Consider the following 23,586-nt stretch of genomic DNA (forward strand, 5'->3'; position numbering starts at 1 on the left):
ATCATAAAATACCAAGGGATAAAATTATGTTAAAACTATAAGATTTTGGTGATGCAACCCAGAGACATATTAAATAGCCTATTAAATATTAAGACTTGTAAGGAAAACATGAATAAGACAACAGAATCATTTGGTTAGTTACAGGAGGTCACCAATTAAAAAAAAAATCTGCTGCTGATTTAGAAAATGTACTTTGACAGAATCATTGACATTTCTGCATGTGGAGATGATGAAAAAGACACAGGACTCTGGCTTGTGGTTATTTTCTCAACAGAGATGAGCACAGATGTAGTGGTGGAAGCCAAAGCATCGTCACAGCTTGCTTCTCAGTCGGGTTATTAACAGATGCCTCTTAAGCATTGCTATCAGTCATTGCAGCAGATTGAAGCTCTGCTTATCGGTTTAGGTCCTTATAGGGCTGGTAGCTGTCAGATGCACTTGCTAGTGCAGGTGTGGTGGTTTTCTAAGTGGACCAAAGCATTCAAGCAACAGAAAATGATATAGATAAAAAAAAACAGATCACTTTAAAGGCAAACAGTGAGGCTCTAGGTGATTTCACTTTGGGAGAAGTTTCAAGTTGTTTGACCTAGACAGGAGATTGGCGATATAGGCTGAGAGGCAGTGTCACCACTATGAGGTTTGGCAGCTGCTGATAGAGCAAGTGGAACAATAACAAAAGGAGGGATGAGAGAGCAGAAGCATAAGATAAGTTGGAAATGTTCACTGTGGACTGAGCCACAGATGACACAGAGGATAGCTTTGATAGAATAACAATGTTGAGCTGCTTCTGCATGTGTGGGGCACGAGTTGTGAAGTTAGAGAGGACATTAGAAATGCCTGGTGCAGAGGAGAGTTCAGTAGGTTGATGAAGACTGGTGGCAAATTATCCTTCTTTGTCTCTAACTTCAATCACCTTCTGCTGGACATTTGCCTTTCTAAGACCAAGAGGGGGACCAAAAGCATGACAGGCCTTATGGGAGATAGTGGGAACAAGGAGAGACGGGCGACACACCGCAGATTTGGGGCTTGAAGAAGTTGATAAAGGGGAATTCCTCTTAGCCACATGAAGGGCTGTATTTAAAGTGCACTGTATAAATGCTCAGTCTCAATATTTGGTCCGTTTTTTGAGGAGGGGACAATAGCAAGAGCAAAATACAAGTTTATAAGTTGAGAGGCCTGAGCCGTATTTGAAGGATAACATTATAAGGGTCATTTGGCAGCGAGGTCTGTGCATTTATTCAATTCCCTTATAGTTAGAGTCAGCTGTGGCTATTACCTGCTGGAGATCAAAGCAAACTAGCAGCTTAAGTCTCTAAAGTTGAGTAAATCAACCTACATTTACATTACACATATCTCCAAATATAATTGTGTTAGTGTCCTTGAAAGATTCCACCTGCACCTTAAAGCCAATGAAGACAGAAGCTTTACAATGAACTAGTCTCATGAATTAGTCATCATTAGAGAGAAGAAAGACATCAGTGAAATCTGAATTACCTTCAGGAGCTTTCTGCAGCTGAGTGTGATTTGAATTGGCAATTAACAATAGCTTGCTGTGCTGCTGGGACTTTTTTCTGCCAGTCTCATTGGCAGATAATAAGCCATAATTTGGATGCATTATTGTGATATTAGAACCTAATTTCCTTCTTCAGTGTGGTCCAGTTGACAAAAGTTTCCCCACTTGCCTGATTGTAATGATGCCATTTATAGAGTTGGTCAAGCATACTGCTGAAGCTCTGGCTGTGGTATATGATCGGTTTGACAAAGCTTACAAAATAAATGATTGGATTACATTAATTCCAAAAACATTGTAGTACTGTAGGGCAATACACCTCTAGGTGTATTTATCAAAGAGTTTCATCATTTTTATTGCTTACAATGTTGTAAATTTTGCAACATCTCCTCCAACGTAAACAACCATATAGGTCGTTTTTTCAACAACCACAAAGGTCTTTTTTCAGTGTCTCCTGAAATAGCGCCCCTACAGCGGCATGCGTACAGAACCGCGGTTGTCATGGCTACCATAATAAACACCTGACTGTACCGAGAGCGGCGTACTAACCGTTGCCATGGTTACCATAATAACGGCCATGGGTTGGTCAGGTTTACGCACAAACTTGGTTAGGTTTAGGCATTAAATCCTACTTGTTAGGTTTAGGAAAAGATCATGATTTGGGTTGAAATAAGTAATTCCTCAACATCAGATCTTGTTATCATGGCTGGAATGACAACGAATGGTCATGAATAATAGAAATGGTAAAAACTATTGGTTTCACATGGAAATCGAACACCATTCTTCTGTGTCATATTCCTGTGTTTTTTTGACCCATCCATCCACCCCAACCTCCATCCTGACACGGACGTTGTTGCTCTTTATACTACATCACCACACTTTTCTTTTTGCTCTTGTGATAATTACTACGACCACTAGATATCGCCTAACAACAAAGCATAACTTTGGGTCATAATAAGCTGCTGCACAAACGACCTGTGGGCTCGTTTTTCACAGGAGGACAGTTGTAATCTGAAATGTATATCACAAACCTTAGTAGAAAAGTTACTAATTTACTCATTACAACAAATGACAAGTTGTTTAGAAGTTGTTTAGAAATAATTTAGAAGGAAAACTGCTTTGGTTTTGCTACACCCTCCATGTTTCAAAAAGACAATCCACCCCAACAAAGAATTTACATTATTTCTATAATACTTTGAAACTCTTTACTTGTCAAAATTTGTGACATCTTTCCTTTAGGGAAACAAGGCTGCGATGATGTCAGCCAGACACAGATCCAGGAGCAGCTCCATGTGCAATAGATAGTGGAACCCCTATGGCTGCAGCCACGGGAGCTTCACTTAAATATAACTTAATTTTCTGATTCATTGCTGGATGTCCTACATTCATGTAAAACCAGTTTGATGCAATATCTGGAAAAAAAAAAATCAAGCAGTGAGCCCACAGCTTCAGTCTCAATAAGTTTCAAATGATGACATACTCTGATCTCCAGTTTAGGGAGGAGTTCTCTGTGTATGAAGATTTTGGCTTTATTGTCCTACATCCGTAGAATAGCAATGTAGAATTTGTCTTAGGTTGGATTTTCCCTTTGTGTATGGCTACAATGAAATAAATGAGTGTTAGAAGTTTGATTTTGTAGTGCTGTCAGAAAAAATATGATCAAAGATATAATAATCTCAAATTAATTTATAATTGTTACCTTGTATGGAATAAAAACCCACTCCCACTGAAGGCCAGCGATTCAGTGAAGGGTTCAATTAACTAATCAACATAAACAGAAATAATTTTGTTTTGCAACTATAAAAGCAACTGAAAATGACAGAACACCTCAGCAGTCTTACAGTAATCCAAATATAATGCTGTGATGAGTAAGACCACCAGATATTAGATATCAACAGATGTTAGCTGAGGAGGTTTAGACAAAGAAGGAAGCAGCTGAAATATCAATTACTACATGACAGGTGTAAAGAAATAAAGAAACTCTTTGTGAAATGTATTGCATGATGTTGCTGGCCTAAGCTCTTCAAGCAGGGTGATCCAAAGTCTATGGGCTCTGACAGCCAGGGCCAACTGTCACATCAGCAAATCCTAACTCTAACCAAAAACCAAAATAGAAAGGGAAAGAGATTATACCATGGTTTCAGTGAAAGCCTTGCTGGTGCGTTTCTGCAGATTACAGAGTGACTTCTAACTTTTCTGATGTCCTTGAGTCAGCAATGTTTTTAGAGGAAAGAGGAAAAAGTGATCAACCCTCTCCACTTCTTTTTCTATTGAAACTTCAAAACACAATCACAAGGAATGAATGATTTTTACAGGCTTAATAATGGCTCACCTCTTACGGAGTGAAAACTCTTGTTCGTATTAATTCATAGGTGTTGAAGGTATAAATATAGCTAGTTATTTGAAGGTATAGTATATTGCACCAAAGAATCTGTGAATCAGTTTTAGACCAAGAAAATGTGTCCTGTCATATGAAATCACTTTGATACAGAAACTATCTCATGTTTAAGTGAAATTCAGGTTTACAGCAGTGCACTAAGTGAAAAGCAGATGGGTGGAGACTGTGTTAATAGAAGGAAAATCCCTGCGTTTCCAATATTTTATTTGGTGAGCCCAAACAAATGGATTTGCTCCAACCCTAATATATGTTAGTATTGTCGATATTATTTGCTCCTTTCTAAAGTCTGTGTGAAAATGGAATAGACATACTGGTTGATTGAAAGACCTAAAAGCTGCATTACTGTCATGTTGGAGAAGCTTTCCAAATCAGAAGCTGTACTTGTAAAAGCAGTTCTGTTATGTGGTCAGCTCTCAATCATCAGATTTTGGAGCTGAGAGATCCACAACAATAACATGGATTGCAAAAAATTGCGTGAAAAAAAAAGTGAAAATTCAGCATATTTGTTGGTTACAGCAGCTTAAATACACTAATGTCCTGTTTGTCTGAGAATTCATTCATAAACTAAACGTTTTTCGGGTATCCTTTTTTTGGGGCCTGGGGATTGACATTTTATAGCCTGGATGATCAGTTAATTGATTCATCAGTAATGAAAATATCATCAGCCAGCTGAGGTTTAGTAAAATAACTATAGTCAGACACACAAATGCACAAATGATGATCAACTAGAATAAAATACCTTTTTAGAACAGAAACTGAACTAAAAACCAGGACCAACCAGTGTTGTAGGACTCAAGTCAGGACTCCAGTCCTGATTTTCAGCTCTAGTGGCTCAACATGGACTCGAGCATTGACTATATTAGAACTTGGAAGAGCTAGACGAGGATTCGGACTTTTTTTCATTAGTTGTTTGTAATGGGCCATAATAGGCATAGGAAAATGAAAGCTGTATAAATGCTGTAACATCTTGGACTCAGACTCTGGTAATGGGGACTTGACTAGGACTCGACTTAGACTCTTCTTTGGTGATTTAGTCTTGGACTCAACCACTGGGGACTCAAGATTTGTCTCGGATGCGAGGTTTAGTGAAAATTAAGTGTTTAGTGTAAATTGTTGTATAAACTGTAAAAACTGAAAATGGTTGTGTTTGTAATTATAATAATAATAATAATAATGTTATTATTATTATTGTAGCATTTCACCAATAGCTTCATCTCTCTAGGCAATATTTTTTAAAACTGTGCTACTGAATTAAAAAAGGAAACTGTATAACAACTGTTACCCAATTCCTGTCGATAAGTCAGTGTTCCCTGACAGACAGCTTCATTTGCATCATAACTGAATGAGTGGGTATTCCCTCGCTGGTGTGTAGGATGGACTCATATGTGCACTTATGTGTGTTGAGCACTGCGTGATCATTAAAGCTGTTAATCACGACAAAAAAGTGTGATTCACTCACAGCATAATACACACACACACACACACACACACACACACACACACACACACACACACACACACACACACACACACACACACACACACACACACACACACAAACCACCATTTGTCAGCCAATCATGTCAGCTCAGTGACGAACTTCCTGGTCACATTTTCTCTTAGGTCCCAGTCCCCTTATTGATGATGGGTATGTTTGTTCCTGCACAGCAGCAGTCAACAGGGAGGACACGGTTCGAAAGAAAAGACATAGACTCTAAGTGAGAGGAGAGAGCAAATGATCTGCCCGGAGAAAGCTGCCACATAGCTGGCGTGGTCGGAGCTAGATAAGAAGAGGAACTACAAATGCTTTTGACTCTGTGTTACGCTGCTTAGCCCAAGGACGTACGAGGAAAGCAAACACAGGCGAGACTGGGGACGAGGTGCAGGATTTGGATGGCATTCACCCGGGCCAGGGAAGGGCTGCTGAAAACCTAAAGCGATATGAGCTTGGAATATGTTTGGACATCATGTCTTGACTACAGAAGAGTAATTATCCGCGGGTAAACTGCAGCAACACGTCAGAAATAAAGGCCTCCTCCGATGGAGCACGGTGCTCTTTAATCCAGCCAGATACCTCCCTGACAGGCAGCGACGAGCTACGGCAAAGGGTGAGGTATCCAAGTGATCCAGAGGGGTGGAGGGAGAGGAAAGGAGGGAGGGGGCTACTTAGCTTAATGTTGACATCAAATGTATCAAAGACAAAGCTAATATGGCGAAATCGCAGAATTTCTCTTCGCTGCTGCGGAGCATGGCTCAGTCTAATTATCGCCGAGCAGCTGTGATAACGTTTTTTCCAGTCCTTCAGCTTTTCTTCCTCTTCCTCTCTTTTTCTGTTCAACAGGACGCTTCATTCGCAATTGAAGGGATTTATGGGATCGCAAGGTAACCTTTCCACCTCAAGAAGTGTCACTCTTGTGTTTGCATGTGCCTGTCAGTGGGCTTTCATGTTTTCCGCGTGTGACGGGGCTTAGTTTCCTTTGTTTACAGTCTGAATCTCTGAACAGCTGATACGTCCTCAGCAATGCCGCGTTACTGCCTGTTGTGTGTGTTTCTTTGACGCGCCGCAGCCACTGCAAATAGTTGGACGTGTAAAGATAGATAGATTAGATTTCCACAGATGCACTGCAAACTGTTATTTTTTATTTGCACTGTCTGAGAAAAGAAAGTCGAGCCATCATAGGCACTCTTGTGGCCATGTCTGGGCAAAAGATAGCATCATTTCCCATAATGCATTTGAAAGTAGCAATACTGGCTAGGGCATCTGCCTTGGGGGGCAACTTCTGTAACTGTATTTATGTTCACACAAGTGTAAATTGTGCTGTTTTGAGTGCCTATGTGAAAGCCTTAACATGCTGATGACTTTTGTGCGTCTCTCTGTGCAGTTTCCTCTGATGAGATGAGTGTGCGTGCTGGCCAGGGCAGTGATGAGGTGCTGGTTTCACAGGCAGTGTGGGATTACCTGGCTGCAGCTGGGCGGCCCTGGCTCATTGACTTCCAGCGCAAGCAGGGGATGAGTGCTGGTATCATTAGGCGAGGAGAGAGGGGGGGCTGCTGTGCTGTGAGGCTGCAGCCGGTGGAAGGCTTCAGGACCGCTGGAGCTGGGGTGATGGATGGACCCATCTCCAGTGAGACACGAAAAGCCTTCATTGACTTATGCCGCTGTGCCCGCAAAGAAATGAGCAAACAGGAGGGGGGAAACAAGAGGAAGAGGGTTCTGCTGCCCTGTGTGGGAGTCTTGGAGCCGAACGGTGAGGGGAGCCTGCTTCCGCCTCCACCTCCTCAGCCCCGGCGCTCCCAGAGACAGCAGCAGAGGTTCAGGAAGCCTGCCGATGAGGAGGCCTGCGCCATGCTCCACGAGGAGGCACAGAGGAAGGACATGGACCCCAGCTTGGCTTCCCACAGTGAGGCGGAGGACAACAATACATGTTCAATCTGCATGGGGGACATAGTGGCGAAGACCACCCTGGAGAGGTGCGGCCATTCATTCTGTCACTCTTGCCTGGATCAAGCCTTTAAGGTGAAGAAAGCGTGCCCCGTGTGTCGGCTAGTGTATGGACAGCTGATTGGAAACCAGCCTGCCAATGGTACAATGATCGTAGAGAGAGATCCTGATCTGGAGATTCCTGGTCACGAAGGCTATGGGTGTATCTGCATCATCTACAGCTTCCCTCCTGGCCTACAGGCGGTGAGTTGACCAAGAGCATGTGAAATATGGCATAAAATCTAAGTGATTGGACTTCTTTAGTGCAATTGTGCTTGTAGGTAATACTACATACATGATCAGATCTTTTGTAAATAATCACAGTTCTCTGACCATGCAAGTCTTCTTTTCTGTCCCTGACTGATATCTAGTTGTTTCACACTTTAATAATCTTTACCTGCCCCTGTGTTACATCTAACCCCTAATATCCAGTTTAAGAAGGAAATACATGAAATTAAAGGGACACGCTCAGATTCAAAACAGGATAAGAACCTGCTGTTACTCACAAATTAATTGACAGACCCTCCAATGCATGGCAGAACAAAAACAGCAACAAAATGATTTGCTCTTTTCTGATCATGGCAAAGGTTTATATCAGGAATCCTTTGTAAAACAGTCATAAAACAGGCGTCTGTTTGCAATTATGAGCTGGCAAAAACAAAATCCATCCCCTATGTCATTTGTATGAAAATCTCCTCAACTATTTGGTGAATTTAGCTCAGATTTATATGGTAGAAAATTAAAGATTGGGCCTTTAAGGAAGCAAGGCGATATCCCAGTGCTGTTTCATTGGGTCTTTAAAGGGTACTACAGTGAGTTAATACTTCACTTTCCCGTAATGAAACCCATCGTATATTTTCTTTAGATGCTGCCTGGTAAATGCAAACATCCTTCAAACTCATTGTGTGTGGTTTGCCTGCAAGCTTTCTGTTGTAAATGTGTAGTTTCCAAACTTGGGGGTTTAAGTTTCTAAGACTTGTGAAATTTCTGTGTTACATGCTGAGTAGTACTTCCTCTGACAAGAAAACCGATCAACATGTGTAAAATCAGTGGAATTCCCCCTAATAGTTTGCGAGTGCATTCACCTCATAGACGTCAGAAGTAGCTCATATCTGTTCTTAACTTCAAGGTTCAAAGTTTTTTCTTCTTGTTTCCCAAAAGAGAAACATGTCTTTGATTGAAGAGCCTGTCAGATAAAAACACTTGATGAATTAATATAAAACACACTACTCACAAAATCAAGTAGCAAACACAGTTAAAACTACATACTTTAAAATGACCCTGTTCTGATCCTGATCCTGCTCTTTATTGCCCACAGCCAGAACACCCAAACCCGGGTGTTCGGTACCCAGGAACAGACCGCGTGGCCTACCTCCCTGACAGCCCTGAGGGGAACCGTGTGCTGGGCCTGCTGCGCCGGGCCTTCGAACAGCGCCTTATCTTCACCATCGGTACCTCCATGACTACGGGCATGCAAAATGTCATCACCTGGAATGACATTCACCACAAGACCTCAATATGGGGCGGGCCCCGCTGGTATGTATGGGCTTTTAGTTGGAGGCGATTGCCCATGGAGATTTGATTTGCCAATGGTCTCAACAACTTTTCTAAGAGGTGCGGTAGCTGAAAAAATGGTTCAGTAATGACTGACAGATGTAATTGAAGTTCCTGACAAGGGAATGCTATCAGTTGATGTCCTTGGCTAGATGGCACTATTGCTGCCTGAGCTCATACAGATGCAGTGATGGCTGTTTTATTTCTCCTGACAGTTTTGGCTACCCAGACCCCACCTACCTGGTACGAGTGACAGAGGAGCTCAGAGAGAAAGGCATCACAGCGGACTGACAGCACGAAAGTGACAGACTCTTCCAGGACTTTGTGAGACTTTCCGAGTGTCTTTGTCCTTGCGGTGGACATGACTCGGCTCCAGGTTGTGCTCTGAGACTGCCCGTCCCTAGCTGAAGAGGATAGCTGAAGACAAGGCCCTCAGCAGACGAGCGTCTAATGCTGCAGCAGAGCCCACATCAATCCACTAGCTGTTCCTCTGTTTGTTCATGTTCCTCCGGAGTCAAGCTTAACCCAGTGCTACATGTGGAAAAAAAATACTTTGAGTGCAGTGCATTCTTGTATTACACAATCCTCTACCTGTCACATTTGGCAATAGGACCAATATCTGATGCACTTATTTAAGAGCATTGTGGGGTGTTGGAATTCATGGTACTTATATATTATTTAGGAGATCTAAGTTTAATGTTATAAAGACAGATTATGTTATATTAATGTTTATTTCTACTCTGGGGATTTCTTTATTTCTTACAAGCACACATTCTTGGTTTTATTTCCCCAGAAATGTTTGTTGAGTAAGTCTCTAATTTGATTGTTACTAATTACTTGTCGTGGGGATTTTATGGCAGAATAGCACTGTTTGAGTAGAGAGAATTCATTTTCTGAAGTAACTGCAATCTAAAGCACTCACAGGCACTTTGGTAAGGCAGTCTGTTTTTCAGTGAAGAAGGAGTCATGGTTTTTGCTTCCTCTGTGTGGAAGAGTGCTCGGAGCGAGAAGGTTCATGCAGCCATCGGCTCTTAGCTTGGTGACTACAAGTTGATGTCAGTTGCTTGGAACTCTTCGTTTGCGTGTGATTCTTCATTTTTCCCCCCCTGCGTTTTTACTTAAATGGGAAGAATGTTAAACGATGCCTCATTGCAGCAGCTTTTATTACATGCGTCAGGACTTCCGCCTGGGTTTTTTTTGTTTTTGTTTTTGCCATTGGTCACTCCTGTTATATCAAGATGTCTCCCAGGTGTTGAGCCCATTACCTCGGTTGTTAGTAATGTGCTCATCTAATTACCAGATTTAAGACGATGTCAAATGTAAAGGGCATATAGACCACTTAAACCAAATCAAAGGCACAAAAGCTCTTTAAATATCTATGCCTCTGTCCCTGTCAAACTGGGAGATTGCCTGCTAATGTTCTCGTTCAAAATGAGGTAACTGTTGTAAATTTGTTTATCTGAATAGATAATCTACAATACACAGTGAAACTATAACAAAAAGAAAATGTGGGAACAATTGATCTGATTTAGGGTGGGTGGGATACTGATTTTGTTGTGCCTTTCTTATATTCACTTTTGATAAAAAAAAAAAAATCAAAAAAAAAAATCAAGCATGATGTTGCTAATGAACGGTAAGCAGTTTGGGCGTATTTTGTTTGTAGCTATACTATCTGGCTTTAAGTACAAATACTACACAGTTCATGAAAATATGTATACTAATGTGTATTAAATTAGCGTCTCCTTCATAAACATTCTTGTAGTCCAAATGCTGAAAAAACCCTCAGACAGATAAAGCTGTATGTGTGAAAGTGCTTTATTAAGTACAGTAACCTGCTTGGCTAATGGCTAAATTTGTCATAAAATTTACTGGTCAGATCCATAAATCAAATACCCTTTTATTATGTTTTCATCCCCTTTGTATTTAAGTTAAGGGACCAACTGAAATATTTCTGGGACACAGGATTGTAGTTTACTAAAGCTACTGTGCAAACATTTCTATGCATAACATGATTGAGGAGGAGCCAGGAGAATGGACAGTAGAGAGATTACACATATTACAAATTGATTGTTGAAGAAAAGTTGGAGTTTTGATTTTCTAATTGTGTTGATTCGTACTTTGTTGATATTCAGAATAATGTGCTTTACATTTTAATACTTGAATAAAAAGTTATGTTTGGGTTTGTGTTGGATATTCAGTGTAGGCCCCAAATAAACTAGGTGCATTGTAAGCAACTATCAAAGTTGTGTCCATCTGGAAAGTGTCCATTTGGAATGGGTGCAAGGTTGTTGCCTTGCATCAAGATTTGATCTACACTGTTACACTGTAGCAACAAAGATTCTTGTCACACCAAGACACTGAAGTCTGCTAATACACTCTGTGCCATCTAGTGGACGTCATAATGACTGAGGAGTGAACAGACCTTCAAAATACTGCACCTGATATACCCAATTTTACCACTACTACCTTTACAAATTGGTCATAATGTGGCCTATGTTGTAAGGGACCTTTGTTGCATTTAATCCCCCTCTTACACTCCCAACCTTTCCTGTCCCTCCTAATATCAGTTAAAGGAAAAAATGTCTGAAAATAATGTATCGTACGCAGCCATAAATCTCTGTTTGGAGGTGCACACTACTGAAGATGCACTATAACTTATAAAGGAACGAATTACTCAGAGACACACTGATACATCACCACTGGTACCTGTGCATTTCAGCTTTAAGAAGTAGTATCAGTTGTGGGCCAATACTTTCACTGTTGGCACTTGGCTGATTCTAGAATTAGAGTATACCACTTACTTTTTCGGGTGTATTTTGTAATTAGTCATTCCTTCATTTTTTTTGGCAAAGAATTACTTTTGTAAATAAATTAATTACACAGTGGCCTTCAGTTATGAAACATCAATAGGCTTCTGATTACAGTTTGCTATGAGCCTCTTTTCTTCATAAAGCAATCTCTCAGAAAGATTTCTTGGATAGAAGAGATGTTGCTCAAAGGAGCATCACATAGTTGGTATAGACACCTTGTTTGTCCTTTCAAACATCATAACTGTAAGTACTTGTCTTGAAAAACCTACTTCAGAACATTTGCATGAGCAGTTTTATAAAGGCTGCAGATGGTAGCAGATACTGCCAGTCTTCCTGATTTTCTTTCTCTTGCTCATTGCTTCAAAAAATACCTTAATGGCTAATGATCACAGATCGTCAAAACAGACACTAAAATTCTGCTGAGTAATGGCAGAATAATTATTCTACCGTTTACAAAATTTCCAATGTATGCAAAACATTAGCAGTAGTAGTAAATATGAGATGAGATTAACTGTCTGGTATAAGTCAGTGTATTAAAAGAACTGTGAGCCAACAGGTGGTAGATTGTCATATCACATGGGTTTGAGTTTAAAAATGGGTCAACAAGTGGCGGGAGAAGTTTGCAGTTTAACAGCGTATGTGCATAATAGTATTGTGATGGAAATCTGAAAGTGAACAGTTGACAAAATGATCAAGTTGTCTTTATATATTTTAATAAGAGCTTTGTAAAGGATCAGTGTACAGTCACATAGTGCAATTGCAGACTGATATCAAATGGAGTGTACATTAACTTTATAGAAAAAAGAAAGAAAGAAGGAGGCAGGGTCAGGATGTGTGTGTGTGTGTGTGTGTGTGTGTGTGTGTGTGTGTGTGTGTGTGTGTGTGTGTGAACAATTCTGGGTGCCATCCTGACTGTCTAACTGTCAAAAAGAAGCAGGTGTGTGTTCAAGGACAAACTACTCCCTAGTTTGTACCGGACAGTACCAGATAAGGAGCATACATGTGGGAACAGATTCACATTCAAGAATATACAAAGCCAGGTCACACAAAGTTCAAACCAGGTTAAACAAAGTGCAGAATATAATTTTTCTATTACAGTATGCATGTATGTGCAATTTCTTAGTACCAGTATGTGTAAGTGAAGTATTCAGTTTTGGCCTCGGCGGCTTCTCATAGTTAATGTACTTCAGATATTCACCACTCTTTTGTTCAACCCTTTTGTTTCTTTTGGTTCATGAACTGTGACCTCAATGTCGGTGACAGGGAAACTTTTCAGTATCAAAATCAAACCAATCACCGGTGAGTGCTCTTCGCACCACTTCCTCGCACATTGACGTGTGGTGACACCCACAGGAAATGAACAGACCTCTCGTGACGAATAAAGTCACTTCTTCCTTTAGACAGACTCCCTCCCGTCTCCCGGTAGTGCCACCCCCCCTCCCCCTGGTTGGGGTTAGGGTTTAGGGTAAGTTATGATAGAGCGCGGCAGAGATAATTAGCTAGGTTAGGAATAATGTTGGGGGTTAGTTAAGGAGGGTAAAGGAAACGCATGTCGACGGGGAAACAGACTTCGACACAACACCGGTACTCCTCTTTCCTTCCTTATCTTTTTATTTACGTCACAACTCGTTTGCGTCCATTCACGCAGCCAGGCAGCATACCGGAAAAATGGAAAACACGAGAAACAGCCACTCTAATGTGGTCCTTAAAAGTACAGAGGACTGCGCCATTTGCTTGGACAAAATCCAACAGAGGAAGATGTTAAAGTGCCTTCACTCTTTTTGCTCTCAGTGTATCGACTCGGTTTTCAGGTTTAAACCCGCTTGTCCGATATGCAACACCTACCACGGAGTGTACACGGGGACCCAGCCGGAGGGGACGATGACGGTGACGCGCAGCTGGCAGCGCCTGCCCGGCTTCGAGCACTGCGGATGTATTGTCATACAGTACAGCTTCCCAGCAGGGATACAAGGGGTGAGGCTGACTGTGTACATGGAAGCTGTAGAGGCCACATGTAGGCTGCATATTCACAGAGCAACATCTTTCAGCTGCGTTTAAAACCACATCTGTCCACCAGAGAGCGCTGTCTGCTTCTAAATACAGTTCGACAGCCCTGCACGGACACATAAAAACATCTGGATTAGGTATCATAACAGTTCAGCGCCACTTAACCATCATGCACCTTATTTCTCCTGTAGCTTCAGCCTGATGAAGTAAAGCAGCCTCTGTTGTTAAACGGTATAGCCTATGTTTAATATAGTTATGTTGAAGTGGGAATCCTATGGAGAGGTGATTTAAGAGGTGCATCCCTCTGTTGTCATAGAAGCACATGTAGTGGTGGAGGAGGACAGCTGTGCTTTATTTCTAGATTATTTGCCCACAACCCAGTATAAACTTCCCCCTCAAAGTGATAGCAATATGCTTTGAAAAAGTTATGTCAAAGCTATGTATGTTCTTCTTTATTATTAACACTCACAATTAGGCTCAACAACTTCTAATGCTTGTGGGCACCTTTTGAAAGTGAAAAGAAATAAATATAACCCCTGCTGACAGACATCAAAATGAGCCTCTCTTCCTGTCTCTTTGCCAACAAGCATGGGGCAAGAAATGTGCTGCAGTCAGTAGTTAACAAACTGAAACTGAAAGAGGCGAGCTTCCTGGACAATGATCCAAAGCAGACCTCAAAATTCAACATGGACTACTTCACTACAAACAAATTCAAGTTTAAGCTTCTGGATCGGCCCTCGCAGTCCCCTGACTTGAACATCATTGAAAAGTCTGTGGGTAGATCTTAAACATGCTGTGTGTGCAACACAACCTAAAAATATCACAGAAGGTGATCTGCAGGAAGAGTGGGTGAAAATACATTAAAGAAACTCTTAGCTGCTACAAAAAGCATTTGCAAGCTGTGCTATCTTCCAAAGTGCAGGTGACTAAGTTCTGAAGCTGGGAGAGTACCCAAACCTTTGCACATGCTCCAATATACTCACCCCCCCCCCCCCCCCCCCCCCCCAGTTTTTTAAGTCCCTGAAATTAAAAGAAACTGTACATTAACATTTTAAGAGAGAATTATTGTAAAGTTTGTTTGCTGCAAAGGAGATATTTACTTCTTTTCATATAAAAATTCAACAAATTCAACAAAATATGTAATTTGCAGAGGGCTGCTCAAACTATTGCATAGAACTGTAGCTTCCAAATACTGACAAAAAGATCAACAGCTGGACACTTTGCTAAGAGATGGGCTCTTCATTAGAGCAGCAATTATAATGACTATTGTGTGTGTGTGTGTGTGTGTGTGTGCAAGTGTGAAAGAGCACAAACAAGTGAGGTAATTCCCAATGTAACTGCAAATGTCTGCAGAAGTAACAATGGGAGTGGGAGAGTTATCTGTATATAGTTCAGAAAATGGCAAAGAGAAACAATGTGTGTGTAGGAGAGGGGCAGTGTGAGAGAGGACATATTTTTGGATGTTGTGCAACAGTGAAAGCATCTTTAAGAGTTGGTTTTGTGAGCATGATACCTAAAAGGAGGATTGTCATTAACTGAGTATATTACAAACAGTATATTTTGTTGTTTACCATATTACAGCCTGAGCACCCAAACCCTGGAGTGAGGTACAGCAGCACCTCTCGTACTGCCTACCTGCCAGCCTGCGAGGAGGGGGAGAAAGTCCTGAAGCTGCTCAGGAAAGCCTTCGACAGGAGACTTGTCTTCACTATCGGACAATCCGCAACCACAGGCCTCAACAACGTCATCACCTGGAACGACATTCACCACAAGACCAACGTTGGAGGTGGTCCACAATGGTATGCACATTATCGCTGTAGGAGAATCACTGATCTCACCCATGAGTGTACAGGAAATTGCCTTGAAGGCTTTAACGCAGGATTGAGGAACTCATCGGGTGAAAAAGATCAAATTCAGTTTCATGTTGTGCTCCTCCGATGAAATGTTGTTCGTGTGTGTCTGAGCCAAAAGTTGTGCTAACCCATCTGTTGATGTTGAGATATCTCACCGGACAGGAGCAAACTTTGGCCTGCTGGTGGCGCTAGAGGAAAAGTCAAGGGGTCACCAAATTAAATGGGAGTCATTCCTCGGTCACTATGGATACCTGCAAAAAATGTTGTGACAATTGATCTAGTAGTTGTTGAGATACTAGCACTTGATGGCCGCTTGAGTAGAATACTGTTGCTGTACAGCAAAAAAAGTTTTTAAGATCCAGTTTTATACAGTTAGTTGTCCTCTTTGGGATTAAGAAATTCTATAACCTTCCATGTAGCGACACTCTTTTCAAAACTAATTTAGCTGGATACATTTCAAATAGCAGTTGCTACATTTTCTGATTGCTTGTGTTTCTTCATTCCAGCTTTGGATATCCAGATCCAGCATATTTGTTCAGGGTTCAAGAGGAGCTTCGTCTTAAAGGAGTGACAGAGGAAGACTAATGGGTGAAGTCATCCTTCAAGTAGATTTAATACTGTGTATTGTGACAAATTTCCGTATTTCAAGTCTGCACTTTTTTTAGACCTCAAACAGGGATCTTCACGGCTGACACTTTAAGATGTTTTTTTTTTGTGTTGAAATTGATTTATTAGATATAAGACATGGAGGTTTGTGGCTTTTCCCAAAGATTTCCAATTGTTCATTTCAACTGACTATGCAAAGAATTACTTTAATCACAGGCCATACAGTAAGCAGTACAGTAGGCTATACTACTGATCATCAGATATTTCAATCTTGTAAATATGCCATTTTCTTCTGTTTTTAACATGGCGTCACATGGGATCATAAATCTGGTGCCTAGTGGTGGTAAAAGCAGTCTTCTCTTGATCAGGCTCACAGTCGGCATCAAGAATGTAGCCAAAACAGGTAAAATAATCCTGAGGGCTACGGCAGGCAGAGCAGAAGAAAGACAAAGAGTGACTGCTAGCTGTGTCATATATAGACTGTGGTGAAATAGACTGATGACGATTTGACCACAACTGTGCAGTTTTGCATCCTGTAGCACATTTCTAAATGTAACTGCATGTACCAACATATCATTACCGTATACTTCTAACTAACACTGTTATGGACTGTCTAATTTACTATTGCTGATGTCTGGTGGCTGCTTTGACATAAACTGAGGCTCTGTCCACTCATTCAACCAGTGAAGTCCATGTAGGAAACCACTGCGTACATGTGATAGAGATGACATTTGTTAAATTTATAGGTAAAGTGTGAGATGTATGTGTCATTATGTTTAAAGTCTGGTGATAATCTACATTTCTCTTACTGTCAACAAATCCCATGAAAAGACCAAAACCAACAATCAGTCAGTCCTACTAGCAAGTATAGCTTACGTAACCAAAGCCTTTACATTACACTGTACTGTATACATTCAGATGAACAAGGGCATTGCGTTTTATTTTGAGTTGATCCCACATGTTCCATATTTCCCAACAAATGCACTTTACTCCCATTTGAGTAACCTTTGTTAAAAGCTGGTTTAGGAAATTATTTAGCATTTAAAAAAAAAGAAAATATATATTTGTTACACTTTTTTTTTTTTTTTTTTTAAATTGACACCTTCAATTAAGATAAACAGTTTTGGGGCTGCGACACGAACAAGCCGGAGAGTGCTAAGCGTTATTCTTTTCCATGGTAAAACATCAGGTGTACAAAAAGCACATTCATTAGGTAACATACTGTGTTCACGCAAGTGTCAAATAAAATGAGCGTCAAACAAAGTGTCAGCAGTGCTCTGAATTCATCAGCTCTTCCTACTTTTGTATCTTGCCTTTTACCCCTCTGGTCCACTAGAGGGTGATGCTCCCCTCAAAGAAAACTGTGTGATGGCGTCTGCTTGGTATGCAGCTGTAACATCATCACAAACCCACAGTCCCGCAGCACCTCCCAAACCTCATTGCCCAAAGTCAGTGAGAGGAGCAGAGCATCTGCTGTAGATGATGAGTCATGTGTTTCTATGGTGCCCGGGGCAGCTTTAGCAGCAGCAGCATTTACTGTATCTGTATGATGGAGAAAAAGGACGTCGCCCTGTGTTTGAGCACATTGAACTGATCATCTGTGGATTTCTGATGGCAAATACTGTAAGCAGAGGAGATGACATGCGCATACAGACACAGATTCGATTTAAAAGATTAATAAAGGCGAAAGAATTAGTGGCTCATCTGCTATTCTTTTTAATTGAGGTCATTTGCATGTCTACTCATGTTAAATGTGTAACAAGTGTCTTACAGTAGCCATCACTAAATACAAAATGTTGCAAACAGAGTTGCTAAGAGTAATTAAAAGCATTGTATTGTCTTGTGTATTTAGATGCAGCAGAGCCTGACACACATGCTCTGTTTTTGGTTTTCTGGGCTCTGAGGTATCACATCCAGCTGATCGCTTTCTCAGCCACAGCACAGAGCTATGGGATGAAAAAATACCTTTAACCTATATTTTCTATCAGGGAACGTGCACATGTGACTGGGTGGAGTTATTGGGCTCGTTCTCTTCAGTGCTCTGGTGTTAAGCAGCTCGGGGCATTTCTATGGCCTAGGATCTCAGGGCATCTGCTGCTCTCACAAAGCAGACCAGGACCCATCTGGTCAAATGTACCACTGCCCCCACCTCCCCCATCTTGCCTTTTCTCCCGTAATTCATCAGTCTAGTCCAACCATTTCCCATCATCATCATCCATTTTCTTCTCTTGAGCCTTAATCATTCAGTATTAGCGCTGTTTTTATCTGCCACTTCTTCTCCTTTCTGCTGTGTTGTGTAAATGGAAAGCATCCCCTGTTGTAACTTCATGAACATATTACACGTTTGCACACTTTTTTTTTGTCATTTCATCACTATCTATTTGTTATTTTAACATAAGTGGAAAATTGGCAGTTGAGCAGATTGTGAGACAGGCAAAGAAACACGGAGCATGCATAATATACAGATAATTACTGAGGAAACACGACAAATAAATCCGCTTTTCAAAATTCACTTTCAGTTCAGTGGATGTAACCTACATTTGAACATCAAATATTCCATGTGAAAGGCTGAGGAATGTCTCTATAAGAAGACATCCTCCCAACTGACAATCTCTTCAGGCTTTATTGTTTAAACCCAAATTATATTCCTAGTTAAATTGAAATGAAATGACAAACACTATTAAAATTCGATGACTTTTTGTCCCTCTCTGCAGGTATTTCCCTTCTCTGTCAGTGTCCATCTGGACATCTGGGAAAAAGGGCAAAGAATTACAGAAATTTAAAAGAGCTATAAATATGTATTAATGATTATGCACATTAATATCGTGACAAACCTCCTTCTAAAATGGATTGATGACAGAGTGAAAATAAGCTCTCAGTGTATGGATTAAAATGGATACATTTGCAGCTGCTTACATTCATTTCCATCAAACGCGGCTCTACAGTGTTGTGGCAGGACGGCGTGAATACTCCCCTGCCAGCCACTGAAAATAGCAACAAGACTTGGTTGATTTCATGTTTCTGGGTGTGACTAGACGGCCGCTCAGGAGGGGCTCCCGAGAAACACACAGACACACGTACCCATCGGGCGGGAGATGTGCGTTTGTTTCCTGTACTAGAGATGATAAGAAAATCATTATGTGACAATGCAGAGCTGTTGTTCTCGCCCCCTCTCCCCACTGTGCTCCTTAATTAGAGTGTCTCTGGCTGTGGGGAAAACCCTGGCACATCGCCTGCCTGCCTCCTCATCCTCTCATCCTCTCCCAATCACAGATATACCTGCCTATCTGGGTGCAGGGCACGCTACTCTTCTCCTTCCACTGTAATGGAAATCAACTCCTCCAGACGTAGCCTACTTTTGCATACCCTTTGAAGGTATGTTTTTTTTATTTCTTTTTTTTATATCTTCACCCAGTTTCCTCTTTTAACGCCAAAGTTGACAGAAATAAAGATTCTCTGCCTTCCCTGAATTAAAAATCTCTATATTTAAATCATAAAGGCCAAACAAGGACATATGAGGCCGTGTTTGTGTGTTAGGTAAATGGACAGGAGGAGGCCGAGGAGGCATCTGTCTCCATACACACTCTTTGTGTGACAGAATGTCAACCCACACCGTTGACATGCTCATTCACTGCGCCTGAGGCTGTTTGCTTAAGAACAGCAAAATAGAAGGTGGGTGTGTGGGTGCTTGTGCTTCTGTGGCTTTTGTCTGTGTGCCCTTGACTGCATCTGTGTGTACAGTATGTACGAATACGCACTAGTGAATACATGAACGTGTGTGTTTGTGTTTGTGTGTGTGTGTGTGTGTGTGTGTGTGTGTGTGTGTGTGTGTGTGAGAGTGAGTGTGTTTGTTGAGGCAGTTTCTCACATTCTGTTCTCTGTTTCATAGCTGGGGCTACATGGCTTTTTGTCTGCCTGATTTAGCAGAACAGACCCTCTGCTTTTCTTAGTAATGCTGACAGATTTACTGACTTACTTCGCCGACAGGACACAACAGCAATGCTGGCAACTATTGGGGTCTTTGGCTGGGTTGTCAGCGTCACAGATTGAAGGCTCTGCTCAAGCTGTTCTTCATTAGCGAGCGCCTACTTTCTCCACGATATGAGGATAGTAGTTCCATCATCTGCCCTCTGTGGACGGAGATTAAAACAATGTCCAGTAATTACCTCTCCAAACTTAAATTAGGAACAGTGTTGTTTATCATGCTCATATGATAAGTATTTTTGGTCATATCGAACATAATACCCAGCCATCTCATTCATCCGACAGTGTAAATGGATGTGCAGCAACATGAAAATATTCAAAAGGACCCGAACAAAAACCCCTGCAAATACAGTCTGGATGGAAAATATTTTCTGGGTGCTCTGAGGGATACCAAACTCCTTTGTTATCCTTCCTGTCTGCATCCTCAGCCTTGGCCATCCACTCTCAGACTGTCTCATAGAAGAGCAATTAGCTGTGGCTGTCATGGCAACTAGCATGACCTTTCTATCATTTTACAAACAAGAATCTCAACCAAGGCCCGTCTTTCTTTTGAACGACTGGAACAGCTGGAGCTTTTTTTTTTCACATTAGCGGTAAAAATGTTTCTTTTCATTATAAAAATCTGACGGAGGCCGGCAGAAATATGTGGTGGTGAAGATTCTGGACACGTCGCACAGAGCCATTTGTTTAGTGAGTTTTAATGCAGCCTGTTCTATTTTACACAGGAAGGTCGTAACCTGTGGCGCCTCGACTGTATGTGAGCAACACTCAGACACCAGTTGTCGTACTGCTCGAATAGCAATGAGCCCTTTTATCTCTTCAGTCATATAGATCAGTTTGGAATACCACAAGTTTAGGTGAATGGAAAATATTGTTGTTGGGACATATTGTTATCGAGGACAAATTATACATCTAATAGAAATGTAGTGGATCTCCTCATTTCACCCCCATTTATTTACACTGATAGACTGAAGTAGAAAGATGAAAGTAATTAGTGTTAACCAGTTGTTTTCCGTTAAATTACCAAATTGCTGCTGTCACAGAGGAAGCATCGTGATTAGAAAAAGAATCGAGCTCAGGCACAATCCTGTGCAAAAGCTTTTATGGCTTCATAAACTGAATATACAGTGTAAATATAAATATGGATCTGCTCAGAGAAAAACGTTGTGCTTGCACAACTGTATATTTTATATTGCTGTGCCAAAGTGTAGGCTGCTGCAGCTGAGTGCACTTGCTGGCAGAGACTGTGAGCCACACAAAGATTTTATTTAACAATATGTGATGTAACTACTTCGTGTACTATAAGGCAGGGTGAGCATCCATGCAGAGACATGGTTCAGATTCAAAGAAGATCAGGCTAAATCTGTCGAATTATCACTAGATGCTAACCAGTGTTTTTTTTTTTTTTTAATACATCAAGATGAAGTGTGTGAAGGTGGGGAAATCCTTGCACTTATGAAGTGGGCCCCTTGCTTCACCCGTGGTTTGTTGATGTGGAGATGTCACACTTGCAGATTGCTCAGCAGGAGTTCTTACAATTAGCAAATGGAACAGCTGCACCTTATGGCAACAAACAGCTCACTAAGCAGTTTAGACGCTGAATCATAAAAGCAAACAGAAAGCTTAATCATATCAGATATAGGATGTTGTGTGAGTAACTATTCCTGCTTCAGTTTGTCCTTGTACAACACAAATCAGTGTGAGTCATGAGTTACATCTTCATATTCATAGCTCCACTGGTGTCCCTTTTTTTCAGCCAGGAGAAGAGGGCAACGTTAAGAATCAGATTATACCAACAATCCAGTGAAGTAACAGATGTGCCCCTCACAATCCAACAGAATAAGGAAATTCCAGCAGAAGCATAGAGTTCATCCTTGAGGAAAATACGTTTCACATTCAAACCTGAGTTAGTTTCCTGGCACACACACTGTACATGTCTAAATCAACAGCAAACGCAATCTAAGGCCAAGTCCTTCATTTCATGACTGAAAATATTTGTTTTGTATTTAAACCGAATATTACAAATCATTTGAAAACGAGGATATCATGTAATACGATGTAACACATTAGTTAAACACAGTGTGGATCTATGAATATTTTGTCTCTACTCAAGAGCCCCTTTGAATATCAAAAGCCATCTCAGCAATTAGAGCTGGAGAGGAGGGAGAGAGTGAGCATTTAAATATCGCCACAGTCATTCCTGTCGCAGAGGAGCCTCTACGGTCAGTGTGCAGGCAGAAAGGATAGCAGCTCGCAGAAAATGCATATTTACTTATCAAAGACTCCCTCCAACCAGCTGTGGATCAAACAGCCCCAGGAATATGCAAGTCAAAGAAGAGAGGAAGAGGAAACAGAGAGAGAGAAAAAAAGAAAGAAGAAGAAACAGTTTTGGAAGGGAGGACACAGACAGAGGGCGACGAAAATCCTCCACAGGAATGTCTTTGGAGCTGATGTGTTGCATAGTAACAGACTGCATTCCCGTATGCATTAAAAACTTATTTTATCTTTCTCTTCCGCCTTTTTTTAAAGACATTAATAGTGCGATGGCCACAGCCACACAGGGGAATCTCATTTCAATCCTACTTCACCTCATTAGTTATCAACACACTAGCAGTCAACCACACCCAAATAATATCACTTGTAGTCAATTACACTTAAACATTTAATATCACATTTTTAGTTTGCTTTACTTAATATTTAGCTATAGCTGGCGTCCATTTTGTTTACCCCTTTGTGTGTTAAGCCACTATATGTTTTCCCTCATGTCTCATTGTGTTGGGTCAGTTTGTTCAGTTAACATGTTTTTTAGTTGTTATCTTGAGTATAGTTATATTTGTTGACCTCTTTTATAAGCCTCATTATTATACTCTTGTGTTATAATATTTTTCTAAATAAACCCCAGTTTTTTTCAACAGTTCCTGTGTTCGTGTTGCCTCACTGCTCGGTCCCTAACAGGTACCCAAACAACCAGCGGGTTTATATTTATTATACTGAGATATTCTCCTACCAGATCAAACAGGATCACTGACCTGCACCTTTCTTCTTTAATCTCTGAAATATTTCCATCGATCCCCCCGCCACCCCCCCACCAGAAATTTTTAATCTCACTTTGTCCCAAACAGAATGTTAGGTAGGATATGAGTTAAATATAGAATAGATTTAAAATATGAAACCATCCACCGGACTTTCCAGTCTGCTAGTCTGCTATGAACTTCCCACCTGTTAATCTGCAGGAGGTCAGAGGTCAAAGTATTATGTCTTCAGTAATATGTTTTGGAGAAACAAATGAGAGGTGAATGGAATATTTGCAGATGCTGGTGCAAGTGTGATTGTTGGACAGACAAATAGAAATGTCACAACCTTAAACTCCGGCCAAAAGATGA

General features: G+C 41.0%; 2 protein-coding genes across 8 annotated transcripts; both read left to right on the forward strand.

The window, feature by feature from the left end:
• The first annotated feature begins 5,518 nt into the window (after positions 1–5,518).
• Positions 5,519–11,121, forward strand: dtx3 (deltex E3 ubiquitin ligase 3). Of its 3 annotated transcripts, XM_056385943.1 has the most exons (5): positions 5,519–6,016; positions 6,250–6,290; positions 6,791–7,593; positions 8,708–8,925; positions 9,159–11,121. In XM_056385943.1, the coding sequence occupies exons 2-5, from the start codon at positions 6,278–6,280 to the stop codon at positions 9,232–9,234; spliced, it is 1,110 nt and encodes a 369-aa protein (XP_056241918.1). In that variant the 5' UTR covers positions 5,519–6,016; positions 6,250–6,277; the 3' UTR covers positions 9,235–11,121. The 3 variants fall into 3 exon arrangements, with proteins under 3 accessions (XP_056241918.1, XP_056241920.1, XP_056241919.1); XM_056385945.1 differs by lacking the exon at positions 6,250–6,290; XM_056385944.1 differs by lacking the exon at positions 5,519–6,016 and having other exon boundaries at positions 6,046–6,290.
• Positions 11,122–13,090: 1,969 nt separating this feature from the next.
• Positions 13,091–23,124, forward strand: LOC130175471 (probable E3 ubiquitin-protein ligase DTX3). Of its 5 annotated transcripts, none has more exons than XR_008828741.1 (5): positions 13,098–13,727; positions 15,342–15,559; positions 16,120–16,201; positions 19,493–19,594; positions 21,960–23,124. XR_008828741.1 is itself a non-coding variant. In XM_056385988.1 (4 exons), exons 1-4 carry the CDS (start codon positions 13,303–13,305, stop codon positions 16,196–16,198), a joined length of 495 nt encoding a protein of 164 aa, XP_056241963.1. In that variant the 5' UTR covers positions 13,091–13,302; the 3' UTR covers positions 16,199–17,482. The 5 variants fall into 5 exon arrangements, 3 of the variants coding, with proteins under 3 accessions (XP_056241963.1, XP_056241962.1, XP_056241961.1); XR_008828742.1 differs by lacking the exon at positions 21,960–23,124 and adding an exon at positions 19,757–20,034; XM_056385988.1 differs by lacking the exons at positions 19,493–19,594; positions 21,960–23,124 and having other exon boundaries at positions 13,091–13,337; positions 13,565–13,727; positions 16,120–17,482.
• Positions 23,125–23,586: the final 462 nt, after the last annotated feature.

The sequence above is a fragment of the Seriola aureovittata genome, chromosome 9 (assembly GCF_021018895.1).
Source record: "Seriola aureovittata isolate HTS-2021-v1 ecotype China chromosome 9, ASM2101889v1, whole genome shotgun sequence".
NCBI classification, from domain to species: domain Eukaryota; kingdom Metazoa; phylum Chordata; class Actinopteri; order Carangiformes; family Carangidae; genus Seriola; species Seriola aureovittata.